Source organism: Prionailurus viverrinus, chromosome A3 (assembly GCF_022837055.1).
Source record: "Prionailurus viverrinus isolate Anna chromosome A3, UM_Priviv_1.0, whole genome shotgun sequence".
Lineage (NCBI taxonomy): Eukaryota > Metazoa > Chordata > Mammalia > Carnivora > Felidae > Prionailurus > Prionailurus viverrinus.
In genome coordinates this window covers 15,953,730-15,970,173 of record NC_062563.1, presented here as the reverse complement: position 1 = coordinate 15,970,173, position 16,444 = coordinate 15,953,730, and the positions used below count along the sequence as shown (strand labels likewise).

General features: G+C 51.5%; 1 protein-coding gene across 1 annotated transcript in view; it reads right to left on the bottom strand.

Moving 5' to 3' along the window:
• RIMS4 (regulating synaptic membrane exocytosis 4) overlaps window positions 1-16,020 on the bottom strand; it is a 62,730-nt gene extending 46,710 nt beyond the window's left edge. Inside the window, exon 1 of the mRNA XM_047853949.1 lies at window positions 15,924-16,020. Coding sequence (XP_047709905.1) covers window positions 15,924-16,020 — 97 coding nt within the window. The remainder of the gene's footprint in view (window positions 1-15,923) is intronic.
• Window positions 16,021-16,444: the final 424 nt, after the last annotated feature.

Below are 16,444 nucleotides of genomic sequence, written 5' to 3'. Positions count from 1 at the left end.
CCGAGCTGTACCAAACCCTTTCAAAAATCAATGAATTTGTCAGCTACTTAGGGTGGGGGGTGGTGAGGTGAACATGAGGCTTCTGTCACCTTTTTTCTCAGGCAAGGCCCAGATTTAGGGGTTTAAATTTCTGGGGCAGCCCCGGGTATCTGTAGGCCCTGTCCTACTTTGAGCTCTTTTTGGGCCTGGAGACATACAGACCCTATTCCCAATTCCTGGTCAGGGCTGGGGTTTCAGACAACCCTTCAAGTGCAACCATTACCCGAAACAGTGGTTTTCCTTTATTTTTTAATTTTAATTTTTTTTTTAAAGACATAGACATTCACCTCTGGAGAGAAATTATGGGTTTCAAGAGTTCTTGACAAAGAGCTTCATTCCAGAAATGTAAAGCCAGCATTTTAAATTTGGTTCTTATTCACTGCTGGGAAGTATTAGAACGAAGATTATAAATTTAATAATGTAACACGGCAGGAATTGGCCCGGCCTCATCTCCAGGAGAGTAATTTGTTCCTGCCTTCAAACTGGCACTTCCCAGCCTCCCAGCATCACCAGACCAGCCTGGTGACACACTCCTGACTTTTTTGTGTCTTGCACTCTAGCCCACGCAGCCAGCCGAGACACCCGAAGATCATCATCACCATGGTCTGGGGATTCAATGCTGGAATGGTCAGACCCATTTGGGGAAAGTCACTATAACCAAAAGGAGTCATCCCAGGGCCTCTTGGCTCCCACCTGCAGCCAGACAAGTCCTTGCAAACCCCAGATTTGAGTCTGTAGCTTCCCTTGAAAAACCCAACTGGGGCTCAACTGTCCGTAAGTCCAGGATTCTTGACTTTAAAGATCTAGTATGGTCTAGTCCTGCTACTTTGCCAACCACATGCTCCCTTCCCTGGGTTTTCAAAACACCACATGCCCCTCCCACCACAGGGCCTTTGCACAGCTGCTAATAATAACATGAGCTAATATTTACAGAGGACTATGTGTCACACACTATGCTAAGGGCTAAGGGCTTGACAGATGTCCTCTCATTAATTCTCATTCCTACCCTGAGAGGTAGGTAGTATAGCCAAGTGGTTAAGCTCAGATTTTAGAGTCACACAGCTGGATATGAATCCTGCCTCTGACTCTGATGAGCTGTGTGATCTTGGGCAATGTACTTAATCTCTCTGTGCCTGTTTCCTCACCAATTAAACAGGCATATTGATAGTATCTACCTCACAGGGTAGTTGTAAGGCTTGTATAAATGAATGGAGGTGAAGTGTCAGAATGTGATGGGCGCTGTGAGTAAATCATCACTATATTCTTCCCATTTTACAGAGAGGGAAGGAGAAGCACCATGTGATTAAATGACATGGTTAAGGTCACACAACTACCAGTGGGGATAGGTCTCCAGACTAAAGCTCTCAATTTTCACCATGACATATCCATTGTAGAAAATTTGGAAACTACAAAAAAAAAAAAAAAAAAAAAAGACCAAACTACCCATAATTCTGCCATGTTGTAGCAATTACAGTTAATATCTCCCATTTATGTGGCAAAGAGGAGAAAAGGGGAGACAGCCATACAGACTGAGAGAATCAAGGATTCGACCCCTTACTCCCTTAGCTGACTTCCAAGTCTGTCCTCTCTGCATATGGATGGCATCCTGTCTCGGGTCCCCCCTTCCCTACTTGGCCAACTCATCCCTCAGATCTCAGCTTAGCTTGCACCCCCCAACCCAGGGCAGGTCAGTTCTCCAAGCCAGAGCCTTTCCCGGCACCCCCCACTTGTCTCGTATGGCACTTACTACAGTAGTGGACAAATTATTAGTTATTCCTTTGGGTAATCTAATGCCTAGCCCCTCCCCCCACCAGACAGTAAACTCCATGAGAGTTTAAGGGACAGATTAAGACTGGGTTTTTCTTGGGTCATCAGCACCTAAGACAGGGCCTTGCCAACAGCAACTACTGGCAGAAAAGAGGGAGAAACGGAGGTGGTAGGGAGCATAGGAGGGAGGGAGGGGTTTGGGATTCAGCTCCACCTTTCCCAAATCAATGCCCCTGAGGTGGGATACGGACAGGGAATCACACAGTCCTTGATCCGGAGGAGCTCTTGGTGTGGCAGTGGAAAAATGACAGAAACCACATTCTGCAACCGCCTGTGAGAGAGAAAAGTGCTGTGATTGCCCAGGAGGAGTGATCAACTCCCTGTGAGAAAAGAGAAGTGTACTTCCTGGAGGCGGTGGCATTGGAGCCCTGAAGGAGGAGGGGGAAGGCATCCCAGAAAAGGAAACTCCTGAAGCAGAGGCATGGAGGTAGAAAACGCAAACTAGACTGCCAAGAATGGAGGAGCCAGTCTTTGCCTAAAAGTAACAAATGGCTGGAAAGCCTGGAAATAAGAAGTTAAAAAATAATCTGCCCCCCCCCCCCAAAATGTGTTTTCCTGTTCATTCTGCCATTCTCTTTCCAGTGCACTCTTCCAAACACAGCCATCCCCCAAAACTGGCATAAGCGATGTTGTTGGTCCCCTGTCCTGGATCTTTACTACCGTCAGTGACCACTGGCCTGACTTCCTGTTGCCAGAACCTAGACTTTGTAGCTTGAGGGCTACGACCTGTGGCAGGCAGGAAAGGACAGCAACAAATACTCCCCAGCCCAACCCCCACGGCCTTCAACCACTGACTGACAGGAATTGCTGTATACATACCCCAGCTCCCTCACCCCTGGGTGGGCTAACCGGGGTGCCTGTTCTACTCCAGGGTCTGCAAACTACCACGCAGGAGTTAAATTAGCTCACTGCTTATTGTTGTAAATAAAGTTTTATTAGAACACAGCCTCACTCATCCATTTACATATTCTCTCTGGCTGCTTTCGAGCTCCAACTGTGTAACAGCAGTGGTAAGAGACACCTTATGGTCCACAAAGACTAAAATAACCACTGTCTGTCCCTTTATACAATCTTCCAGAAGCCCCCAGCAAGATTTAACCCTGCTTGCCCTCAGTCAGGGGCTGATACCACTTCGTTCCCTAACTCACTTTCTCTCACACCTCTCCTGACGTTTTCAGTGATCACCTCTGTGAACCACACAAACTGTGTACAATTGCTATGCGACTGTTTGACTCCTAAAAATGGCAATTTCATGTGGTCCATCCTAATACTTATTCAAAGCCTTGTTTCAGGAACTGCTTCTGGGGGAACCCAAACCTGGACAGCAGGGTGTCACTGTGCCCATTTGCAGGCCTTAATTTGAGACTATTCCCTGCACACACACTGCAGAGGTCAGCTCTGGTTTCGAACTCCCTACCCCCACCCCAGTCAAAACCTTGCCAAGTCCTTGCTATGTGCAGTATTATTAGAATACCTTCAGGGTTACCTGTGGCTTACAGCCATGGACTTGTTCATCTAAAGAGGAAAGCAAGGCTCAAAGAGGAGCCCATGGTCATTCAATTGGCAAACTGGCAGAAATGGGGTCTCAAATCCAGGGCTCATTCCATGACAAATCAGCTATCCCTTAACCCTTCTCTTCAGGCAGCCTATTGGGGCCTTTGCCCACCTCTCTGGAAACAGGGTCAATTTTCCAAGAGGATCAGGTGAATTCAAACAGGCAAAAATGTTCTGTCAAACCCAAAGGGCTTGAACATCAAGACAGACACCCTTCAGAGAGGTACTTAGAAGCCCACTAAGAAGCATGAAACATACAAATACATTCATGAAAAAAATGAAATGCAGTACAGAATGTTGGAAAAGACCGTAAGTGATGGAGGCAGACCTGGATTTGAAGCCCTGTCCTACCCTTCGCTAGCTGTGTGACTGTGGCCAAGTCAAGAGTCCATCCAGATCCTTGATTGTTCCAGCCCACCTACCATGATCATCGTACACACCTTGTGGGGCTGTGGAGAGGGTGACCTGAATTAGGGGTGGACACTGCTCAGCCGGAAGTTTCCAGACGGTCAGCGGGGGGATCCAGCCTAGCCAGATCGCCTTCACCAAGCAGGACAGCCATCCCATAGCTGCTGTGAGTAGCTGCAGGTCCTGGCTCACAGCTGCCCCTTCTTTGAACTGCCCTTAGCTAATGGGAGCTGCCTTGCCCCAAGAGTTATGTCCTGAACTTTGGGGACTGCCCACAGCCAATGACCGACTGATACGGGAGTGCAGGAGGCCGGTCAACTCTGCAATGCCACCTGCTCCCTAGAGCTTCCCGCAAATCAGGCTGAGGCTAGGCCACAGCTGAGTGCCCACCTTTAGCTGCCTCTTTTCCTGCCCATCGTGCATCCCTCTTATAGGCCTCCCCTGAAAGGACTGCACAGCACATCACCTGCACAAGAGCCCAAGTCTCAGGCTCAGCAACAGGAAGGAAGAGTTCTTCCCTCCCCTGCATTCTTTTCAACTTGAAGACTCCTGGGAGGAGCCTAAGAACACTCCGCATGCTCATTTCTCCGGAGCTAGTGGCACCCACTTGATTCCCAACAGGGCCAAACTTCCTGGTGTGGGGGTCCCTCTCCCAGAACTGAGCACACCCAACAGAGGCTGGGCAGAAGTGGCAGATTCCGGGGGCCAGATGGCTTGGGATGGGTTGGTCCTGGCCTGGGGCCCAGAGGCGCCTGGTTCAGTCTTGATGTTGGGCCCAGGCAGATGAAAGATGTTTCTTGAGACATTTGCTGAGGAACTAATTAATTTCCATTACAGGCCCCAATTAGTGACACATCCTCCCACCCACTCCCCAGGCAACTCCAGGCAGCAATTCCCAGGGACATTGAGTGTTGGAGATGCAGGGTGAGGACTTAAAGCTTCAGGTGCAGACAGGGTCCACAGTGGCCACTTGGGGCACCTCACAGGAGAGGAAAAGGCCCTGGCTAGGAATCCAAAAACATCAGCTCTATTCCTGGCTTTGCCACAGACCTGCTGTGAGGCTTTGGCCAAACCAGACGATCCTACTCTGGGCCTCAATGAAGACGAGCAGATGACCTCAGAGAGACTCCCAGCTTGGAGGCTCCAAGATAGTAATAGCTTACACTCTTGACACACTTTTGCTGTGTGTGGGCTCTCTACAAAGCACTTTACAAATACTTACTCATTTGATCCTCATCATACCTTCAGGGAAGGGAGGAGCTATTATTAATCCCTTTTTATGGTTAAGGAAACTGAGGCTCAGAGAAGTTAAGTAACTTGCTCAAGGTCACACAGCCAATAAGCAGCAAAGCCAGTATTCAAACCCAGGCCATCTGGCTGCAGAGTCTGCATCATAAACCCCACCAAGCTACACTGCCTAGTCTGACTGCTCTCAAACCTTCACAGTGCCTGATGCAGAGCTAACCACCACCATAAGTGCTTAATAAGAATCCGCTAACTGGATGGGGCGCCTGGGTGGCTCAGTCGGTTAAGCGTCTGACTTCAGCTGAGGTCACGATCTCACGGTTTGTGAGTTTGAGCCCCACTTCAGGCTCTGTGCAGACAGTTCAGAGCCTGGATCCTGCTTCAGATTCTGTGTCTCCCTCTCTCTCTGCCCGCCTCCTCCCCCCCAGCTTGTGCTCTGTGTGTGTCTCTCTCTCAAAAATAAATAAACATTTAAAAAAAGATAAGAGGGGGCGCCTGGGTGGCGCAGTCGGTTAAGCGTCCGACTTCAGCCAGGTCACGATCTCACGGTCCGTGAGTTCGAGCCCTGCGTCGGGCTCTGGGCTGATGGCTCAGAGCCTGGAGCCTGTTTCCGATTCTGTGTCTCCCTCTCTCTCTGCCCCTCCCCCATTCATGCTCTGTCTCTCTCTGTCCCCAAAAAAATAAATAAACGTTGAAAAAAAATTTTTTTTAAAAAGATAAGAATCTGCTAACTGGAAAATAAAGAAGAAGCTGGCAGCCTAAAAGACCACAATGGTATTAGGAGTAGGACTGGGTGGCTGAGGTGGGAGTCCAGCTTCCTTGGGTGTCATTGGTGAGGTCTGGCTTTTTCACTGTAACATATCATCGGTAACAGCAGAAAGAGCTGGAAACAGTGTTTGTCCTGGGGACGGGGCAGGAGAGTCAGAAGATGGAGGCATCCAGGACAGTTTTCATTGGATACTTTGCGTGCTTTTAAAATGCTGCACCACTGGGGCGCCTGGGTGGCTCAGTCGGTTAAGCGGCCGACTTCGGCTCAGGTCATGACCTCACGGTCCGTGAGTTCGAGCCCCGTGTCGGGCTCTGTGCTGACAGCTCAGAGCCTGGATCCTGCTTCAGATTCTGTGTCTCCCTCTCTCTCTGACCCTCCCCCCATTCATGTTCTGTCTCTCTCTGTCTCAAAAATAAATAAACGTTAAAATGCTGCACCATCTAGGGGCGCCTGGGTGGCTCAGTCAGTTAAGCAGCTGACTCGGTTTCGGCTCATGTCAAGATCTCGCGGTTTGTGAGTTTGAGTCCCACATCGGGCTCTGTGCTGACAGCTCAGAGCCTGCTTGTGATTCTTTTTCTGCCTCTCTCTGCCCCTCCAGCACTGACTCTCTCTCTCTCTCTCTCTCTCTCTGAAAAATAAACAAAAAAAAATTTTAATGCCCTACCATCTGCATTTATTGCCTACTCCAAATAGCACTTAATCTTTTCAAAATTATTCAATGACCAATCAGCCAAGGACCAGCTAGAGAGAAATGGTGCCAGGTGGGATACTCTGGAGATAAAAATGACCACAGAGGGGCTGAGCAGGGTCGGAATGCAAAGGAGGAGATGGGGGGTGGGGAGGATCTGGACAAGTGTCCTCTGTTTTCTGGAGGACTCTGGTTGTGCCTAAACAGACCCTCCTTCTGCAGATGGGCATTCTGAGGCCCAAAAGACAAAGGGAAGTGGTTGTAGAAGATGCTGAAATTCAGCGGCTGAACGGAGACCTCTTCCCTGATTCCTCGTGCAGCCTCTTGGGCTCCACTCAGCACACAGCAAACGCTGGCAAACCAGAGCAGAGCCACGAGTCCAGACCCCGGGTGTGAAGCCCCACCCTCCCCATCCCGCCCGTCCTGCACCCAGGCAGTAGCTTCCATCTCTCAGATGCCCTATGGGTAGTACGTACATTACCTCTAAGTCTCACAAGGTAGGAGTTATTCACTCCATTTTGCAAAAGATGAGGCTGCACATAAGAGTTACATATCGTAGTCAAGAGACACAGCCGGTACATGGCAGAGACTCAAAGCCAAAGCCTGTCCTCCTTTCCGTCCCTGAGCCCCCTCTCCCGGAGACTCCTTCCCATCAGTTTCAGACGAGTCCCACCTGGAAACTATTTGTAAATGCCTTGGTCTTCAGACTCCGAGTTTTATGGGAATGGGTGGGAATCTTATCACATCATAAGGTTTGTCCCCCACTACCTCCAACCTGAGCTAAATCTCAACCTTCCTTAGAAAATTACCAGAGACCCTTTTCTTAGACACATCTAAATTAACTGACTCAGTAAATTCCCTTGGTAGCATTTCCCAGCATTTTGCCCCTCAACATCGATGATTCCTTTGATTTACTTTTTCCCAGCAGAGGCTTGTCCTCAAATGAACCTGCCGGTTTTAAGACATAGCCCTGCCTTTCTCCAATTCAGGAAAGGGACTGTGTCCTGTTCCCTCTGGTAAAGGCACTAGACTTGAACCCCTCAGAATCCCCAGAACTGAATCCAATATCCCACAAAAGGATATTAAGGCCCAATGTGTTATTCACATTGACTCATTTATCATTTATACAGATGACTTCCAAAAGGATTTATGGGGTCCCACACGTTAAACCGGTACAAAGCAGGGCAGCATCTGAGGCTCATTTGATCTGAGACCATGTGCTGGAGACGGGAACGCCTGAAGACTATTCCCAGCTACTGAATTTGGTACCCAATGTCCCAGCATCTAAGACACAGGTAGCCAGGAGACATCCTATGTTAAGAACCCTTCATTTCTCTCCAGCTTTTTTCTCTAACCCAGTAGTTCCCAAGGCAGGGTCCCTGGACTAGCAGCATTGGTATCAGCATCATCTGGGAACTTGGTAGAAATGAAGAGTCTCAGCTTCTACTCCAGGCTGAATGAGACACGCTGGGGTGGCACCCAGCAATCTGAGTTTTAACAAGCCCCTTAGGTGACTGTGACCCACTGAAATGGACAGGAATAGCCACAACTGCAGCAGCTACCCCTAAGAGAGCATCTACTATGCGCTCAGCATGGAACACACGATCTCATTCATCCCTATAACCGAGGAAACCTTCATTCCACATGCCCATTCTGGACTAGGTGCATCCTGGGCATCACACCACTTATTCCTCATGATAACCCTTTGAAGAACTTACTATTCCCCCATTGTACAGATGAGGAAATGGAGCCCTAGAGAGCTGAAGCCACTTGCCCAAAGTCACACAATTTAGAAGTGGCAGAAGCAGGATGAAAATTCAGGTCTGTTGGATTCCAAAGCCACGTTCTCTCTGTCGCAAAACAGAAGCTCCCTGGGGTCTTTCACAACTACATCAGCCTGAGGAGCTATGAAGCTGGGTCAGGTAAGACTCAAGGAGGGGAGGTGGGCATGCAAGGGAGGGCGGAGCAGGAGCCCTGCCCAGACTCCACAGTGCCCTCCAGCTGCAATGTGAAACAAAGCCACGCGATGCATTTAAAGGCACAGCCACCTATGTCTAAGGAATAAAATAGACAGGGATTCAGGAAGCATGAGTTCTTGGCTTCTCTCTCTGACTTTACACAGATGGAGGGCCTTTTCTCTTCCCCCTCTGGACCCGGTTTCCCCACCTGATACTCTTTACTGTCTGCAAGGTTGAGCGATCTGCCCCCAGCTTACTTCTCTGACTTGTGTCCCCTCATCCATTCTATGAAACCACACTTTTTGTTCCATAAACACCCAAGCTCACATTGACCTCAGGGCCTTTGCACCAGTGGTTGTCTCTGCCTAGATCACTCTACGCTCTCAGATTCCCACTGCTGGCTCTTCATCATTTAGGCCTCAACTCAAATGTCACTTCCTCGGTGAGTCTTCCCTGACTACCTTACTTATTGTTATCTTCTATCCCATCAGTTTTATTTTCATTTCACTTAACACAATCTGAAATTACTTATATTTTAATTTCTTCCTGTTTATTGTCTGTTTCCCCCACCCCAGAACATAACTCCATGAGAGCAGAAACCATGTCTGCCTTGTTCCCTCATATGTCCTCAGCACTTAGAATACTGTTTGGCACTGAGCAGCTAGTTAAATATTAGTTGAATAAGTAAATGCCAAAGAAGAAAACCTGGACTCAGAGGCCAGAGCCCTGGATCTGGAACATGTGACTCTGGCAAGCCATTCTGCCTCTCTGAGCCTCAGTTTCCTTCCCTGCCTAATGAGGGAAGGACTAGATGCTCTCCAAGGTTCCTTCTAAGAGCGCCAGTCTTGGGAGGCCAGGCCTAGAAGCCACCCAGCTGGTCCATCCAGAAGCAGCAGCTGGCCGGGGTCCTGCAGCAGCTGCCCCCTCCTCACCCCCACCAGGTCCCTACCCAGGCACGCAGTCACCTCACTCCCCCATCGCAGAAACTGTTAATGAAGTGCGCACTGCTAAATGCAGTTACAATTACGGGGGCTAAGAATAAGGCACTGACATCAGCCACGTCAGTTTCCGAGTGAATCAGAAAGGGAGGAGGGAGGAAGGAGAAAGGGGAGGGGGGATGGCGCTCTAGAGCTGTCAAGTAGAAATAGCACAGCGTTAAATATAATCCAGCACTGGCCTACATCGGTCTGGAGAGGCAGGTGACGGCTCGGCCCCCAGGGCCAGGGCCGACAACTGGATTCTTCAAGGAGGCCAGGCACAGCCCCGTGATGGGGATCATCCAGGAAATGATGGCCAGAAAGGCAATCCAGTGGACTGGGGTGGAATGGCAGATGCTGGAGGGGCATATCTGAATCTGAACAAGACTCCACACCCCAGCCTCCGTCACTTGCTGTTTTGTTAGCACGAGCACAGCCCCCAGGGCATACACAGCCCTCTCCCACCTGGAATCTCATTTCATGCCAAGAGGCAGAGGGTGGCCTCTGGAGTCAAACACATCTCAGTTTGTGAATCACCACTGTGCAACCCAAGAAAGTCATTAAACTACTCTAAGCCGCTTGGCTTTTCCCCATCAGCAAAATGGGTACATCTGTAACAGTAGCTACCCTTCTGGTTGCTATAGAATTCGGTAAGATCAGGGAAAGCACGGAGCACAGCCAAGCAAGACTTTCAATCATTTTATTTTTATAACCCTAAGAGATGCTAGACGGGATATTTAACCCTTTTTCCAGAAGAGGAAACCAGAAGAAGGTTAAAGGACCTGCCTGAGGCCCCAGAGCCATAGTGGAGTCCAATGCTAGCCCCATGGAGTAACTGGTAGGGGAGACAGTGGATTGCAATGTGGTCTCTCCAGGTGACTGGCGGGGGGCGGGGGGCGCACTGGAGATCTGACAGTAAGACGGGGGTGACAGTAAGACAGGGAGATTGCAAGTAGCCCTGGAACAGGGTGGGGGGCACAGGTTACAGCGCAGGACGTGTTTGCACCCTTTTGAGCACATCGCCCAGACTGGCACCTCTCCAACAATTCTTAAAAGAAACGCTGAAGCGATGGTTGTCAAAGCCAAAATGAAAAGACGGTAGAGGAGGCAAAGTAAAAGGCCCAGAGCCTGGAGAGGTCAGCTGACACGGAGGCGCTCTCACACTCCCGCTCTCCTCCACACCTCCGCCCCGCCCTCACTCAGCCTGCCAGGAGGACGGGTGGGGAGGGAGGCAGAGCGCCACCTGCAGAGGGAGCCGAGGTGGATGGAGCCCTTCTTCCCGCTTCCCGCTTCCCGCTTCCCACCAAACAGAACCAGACAGGCCTCGGGCAACTGCAAACTCAAGGAAGCAGGAGCCATGAGTCTGGCTGCTTGGGGACAGGGAAGGGGGGTGTCTGAGGGAGAGGGATTTAAGGAAAGAGCTCTCAAGGCATCAAGGCAGTTCTGCAGGGCAATGATCTGAGTAGTGGGGGAAGGAGTGAATCCCCATGCACCCGATTCTTCTGAGATGCTTCTTTCAGGATAATTTGACTCAGATAAAGTAGTTTGGGTCCATACTCTCACCCCACCCTGTGACATGAACCATGGAAAAAATTGGTTCAATTCTTTACCAGGCCTCAGTTACCCAAATCTGTAAGAGTTCTGCACAACTCCCAAACATACAGAAGATTACAGCACTTGGTGGTAAATTGAGGGAGGGGACTGAGGGGGACAGAAAGTGGCCTGCCCTAGAAAAACGGGTGGGAATGGAGGCTTCAAAACCTCAGCCTCACACCTCAAGTGGACCTGATCCCGAAGGATATTTTAAGGCCTCTCCCTCACCTTTCCCCCTTATCCACTCAGTCCTAGTCCTGCTCTGAGGCTGAAGCACTGTGTTCCCACCCACCAACTCAGCGGGAAGGGGTGGGACAGCAGGACGTTTTGTTTCTCAGAGAAAGCTCAGGTCAAATTTCAAGGACAAAAGTTAGCACTTGGTCTGGGAAAGAAACCTCTGCCAAATGGAGTAGATTGGGGGTGGGGAAGGAGGTCCAGTGCTGTCCTTCCAGGTGCCTGGGGTGGGGGCAAGAATGAGAGCTCTAACTCCCCCTGCCGGGATCTGTCTGGCAGGATATAGGCATCTCCGCCCCACAATCCAGGAGAAGAAACTCAGACAAACCCCTCTATTTCCCCCTCTCCAAAAACAACGGGAGTGGGCTTTGGTCCTAGTTTGTGGGACCCATCCACCATGCCGCCCCACCCACCAGATTTGGCCTGAGCGGAAGAAGGCGGTGCAGTGAAGGGCTTTGCAGCCCAGAGATGTGGCCCTAACCGCTAAGCGAGGGACTGGTAGCCGGCCCGGTGTTGCCATGGCAACTTTCTCCAGTGCTGGATCGAAGCATCCTATGGGCAAATCAGAGCTGGCTGCTCCCGCTTCTCCGCCCTTCTCCCAGGCCAGGGAGAATTGGATGCCGAAACCACTTGGTCAGACTAAGGGACACCATCCTCAATTCCAGACCCTGATGTTAACAACCGCCTTTGGTATTTGTTGTAAAGTGGAGATACCCTTACTCCCCAGCAGTGCCCCAATGCACCGTAGCAAGGCTAAGACAATAGATGTGAAGAAAATTAACTGTTAAGGAAGGACAGGGAAACAGGGAGCTGGACTGCTCCCCACCCTCTTGTTCCACAAGCAAGTCCCCCAAATCCCCATCTTTAAACCGCTGCCAAGAAAGAGGGCCCAACTCTGCCTTAATAGCTTTCACAATGCAATTAAATTAGCTTACAAAAATTAAAGCTAACATTTTGAAAATCCCACAGATGCTAGTTTACAGTCATGCTCAGAAACAAATCTTATTTGATAATTTGATAATAGCTAACAGGTATTGCGAGCCTACCCAGTGCCAGATACCGTACTAAGCCCTTTGCATGGCAAAAACAATGTAATAATCAAAAGCATAGATGTTTCAGTCAGATCGCTCAAGTTCAAATCCTAACTCCCTCACTTCTTGGCTGAGTGACCTTGAACAAATACTCTCTGTGCCTCAGTTTTCTTATCTGAAAATGGGGATGTTAAATGTTAATTTTATAGGGTTGCTATGACAAAAGAATTAAAATAACATATTTAAAATGTGTAGGAGGATGCCTATCAAAAGGTAATAATTTAAAAACTGTTGACCCTATGCAGTCCACACTATTACTTTCTCCCTCATTCAGATGAAAAAGCTGAGGTCATGTATCTAACTCCCCAATTACAAACCCAGAGCCAGCGAGGCTGAGCAATGAAGATATGTACAGGAAAATGCCCCCCAGTCCATGTCTCTCTAAAGTCCCCAGCATCTTTGGAAAAGGGACAAAAGCAGCATAAGAAATGAGTTCAGAGTGCAAGGTTGGGGCAGAGATGCTCCTTGGGAAGAATTCTAGGAATCTTCAATGACCGGCATCCTGAGCTTTAGGGTGGCTAGAACAGGGTGGGAGGAAGGAGCAGCTTCCTATGCTCACAAAATGTCCAAGCCTCCCAAGCCCGATGCAGGAAAGTACTCTGGCCCAGTTAAGACTAATGAAATAGACTTCTCCTCACACAGTTTCTCAGGAAACCAGCTGAAGGTGCAGGTGAACCCTGAAGATGGCTCTGGCTCAACCTGGGTGATGGACACGATGCATTCAATAGGATTTGGAAGCAGCATCAAAGAGGAGGCATCTAGATGAGCCAGAAGCCATCAGGGACACACCTCTAAGCCATCAGACAGCCCGCATTCATGGGCCAGGGGAGGAGGGATCAGGGCAGTGGAAGGCAGAGGGAAGCCAGTTCTGATAGCCCTCCTACTGAAGCAGTCTCTGTCTAGCAGGTGATAGATTATTCAAACTGCTTTTAGAAATTAGTTCAGTACGGTGCTGTTCTAAAAGAATAAATCCAAAAGGCTTTTTTTTTAGGAGAAAATTAATGACTTTGAGAAGAACAAGAGAAATTAAGCACCAAGACAATGTTTCCTACTTCCGATTTTTACCAGACACTCATTAGTCTTCCGGAAATGAAACTTGACTTTCTCCCTCCCCCTCCCAAACTCAAAGCATCCCTTAAGATGAGCAGACAATGAGCACAAGATGCCCAAACCAAACTCTTGGCTGGCAGCCGTTCCCTGGGGCCTCCTCACCTGGGAACCATTTTCTACACAGTGAGATTTAGTTTTTAAAAAAATCCTCTTTCAGACAGAGGGCTAGTAGTTTACTGGAAAGAGAACTGGAAACCTGATTTTAGTCTCAGCTCTATGCCTACCTCATTGGATGACCTTGGGTTACACACACACACACACACACACACACACACACACACACACACACTCATCCACTTGAGCTCCAAAAGGGGTTGGACAGGATGATTTCTAGGTCTCTTCCGAGTCCAAGACAAGAATTTGAAGAAACATCTCTATTATAACATCAAGGACTCTATTCTGACTTAAGTGAAATCGGAACAACTTGCCTGCAACCAGCAATAATAACCAAGGCGTCTGACCCATGACATGGGATACGACTTAGGAGAAAAACCTAACTGTTCCTGCCATTGTCCCTGTCCCTGCACCTCCAAACCCATGCTCCTGCCCAACCTGCCTCTTGAGACCAGGTAGCCTATTGAACTTCAGGAGAGTCCTTGACCATTAAGTGAAAGGTGGAAGCATCATCTCACTTCTGCTGGTGGGGATCCCTCTCCCAGCCTTCATGCTAACCTGATTTCCTCCAGTGGAGGCCACTGTGTTGCACAGCCCCTCCATACCTCCTTACCTGGCCAGAATAATGACCTCCCTCAGCTACATCAAGGGATAAGTTAACCCTCTGAGCCTCGGTTATTTTTTTCCAAAAAATGGTGATTCTGTACAATGGTTTTGCAGTAACCGTATTTACCCTACTCCCAACTCTAGGTCTGTGGGGAATCTGTCTCACACACACACACACACACACACACACACACACACACACACCCATCCATTCACTTGGCCAACAAATTCTTCTGGAGAACCTTTTCTCCACCTGCCTCTTGCTCCAGCAGGAGGACATGAGCACCCATTACCCACGGCTCCATCCCATGTCTCACCAGATAACTCGGTGACCAGACAAGGGTCTCTGCAGGCAGGGAGTCTTAAGCAGGACCCATAAACTCCCTAACACTGCAGACAAAATTTTGAGGATGGTTCGTATGTGTATTTTTTGAAGAGACAGTTCATATTTTCATCAGGTTCTCAAAAGTGTCCGTGAAACCATTTTGCTACTCCCCACCACCTACACCCCTCTCGTTTTTGTCCTCTCGCTGAACTCACTCTCAGATGTTCAGCTTCTGTTACCTCAGATTTTCAGAAAACATTTTTAACTGCACCCCGTGTCTGAGGGACTGCCATCCCATTTTACAGATGGGGATATGGAGGCTAGGAGTGACATGACTTGCCCAAGGTCACAGCTAATAAGCTGAGAAGCAAGACTGGAACCTGATGCTGACTCCCAATCTGGCACTCTTTGGGGAACTCTCACCCAAGCCCTCTAGTTGCCCCACCTGTTGGTGGATTCGCTACTTCACCGCGGAAACAGATCCGGAGCCCTCACGTTCCCTCTTCCCGATCCCAGGGCCCCAAAGAGCAGGTTTCCCTACATTTCCCCGCCCCTCGGGCTCTGGCTGAGGCTGCGCGCAGGCCCGGGAGAGCGAGGTTCGGGCCGCCGGATGGTGACCGGGTTCAGCCCACCCAAAGGGGCTACTCCAGGGACAAGAGCACCCAGGGGCCGGGCACACTCCGGAGGGTGCGCAGGTGAGGAGTTGGCGCCGCCCTACGTCTCCTTCCAGGACGAGCGGGGAGGAAAGGCCGCACCCGGCCAGTCTTCCCGCGGCCCGCCCCAGTCTGATAGGAACCAGGAGTCCGGAGCCCCAGCTTCTGGGGGAAGAAGAGGAGAGACAAATGGGGACGCTCAAGGCCTTGGGCGCAGGGCGGGGGTCTTGGCCAGGGAGCCTCTGGATGCAGGCAAGACAAAGATGGAGAAGTAAGGTCTGCGCGCCACCTCCAACGGCGGGGGGCGCGTCAGAGCCCCAGGGGTGAGGCTGCCAAAGCCCCGGGGCTCGAGGAGTGGGCACCACAGGCGGGAGGCTCAGGGAGGGCGGCAGGTCGGATCCAGGGACAAGACAGGGGGCACCCGGCAGGCTCGGGTGAGTAAAGAGAGCTGGTCCGGGCGACCCCACGGGCCCACCTGCGGGAAAGGGGTGAATGCAGAGGAGCTCGGGGTCCCTGGGGACGGCTGGAGGCTAGAAGGCACCGCAGCTCTAGACCTTGAGGCCTCGTGGGTGGGGGCGTATCCCGAGCGGGACTGCCAATGGGGTGGAGAGAGTGGCCCCCTCTTAGGGCGCACCCGGTCGGGCAGGGGGCCTCCGGCCCCGGCTCCCGGGACCACCTCCGCCCCCCCCCCCCCCCACCGCCCCGGGGATCGGGGGCGGGCGGCGCGCTTACCCGCGTCCTCGTCGTCGAAGGAGTTCATGCACGGGAAGTAGATGGCGAGCGCCTCGAAGGAGGCGGACAGGCTGAGGCGGCTCTGCGAGCGCTCCATGCCGGCGCCGGCGCCCGGAGCCTCGGCCGCAGCGGCGGCGGCGGCGGCGGGCGGCTTGGGCAGCTTGGCCGCCCCATTCTTAACGCGGAGTACGGCGCGCGGCGTGGTGGCGGCGGCCCGGGGCTAGGCCGGGGCTCCGCGGCGGGGCTGGCGGGCGCGGCGGGGCCGGCGGGCGGCGGGCGGGCCGGGAGCGGGCGGCGCGCGGAGCCCGAGGCGCGCTGTGCTCCCGGCGGCGGCGGCGGCGGCGGTGGTGGTGGCGGCGGCGGCGGCGGCGGCGGCGACGGAGGTGGCGGCGCAGCGCTCTGGCCCGCGGCGCCCCCAGCCGGCCGCGTGGGGCGGGCTCGGAGCGGCCGCCGCAGCCAATCGGCGCTGCCCGGGGGAGGGGGCGCCGCGCGCGGGGGCGTGGGAGCCTGGAGGGCGCGGG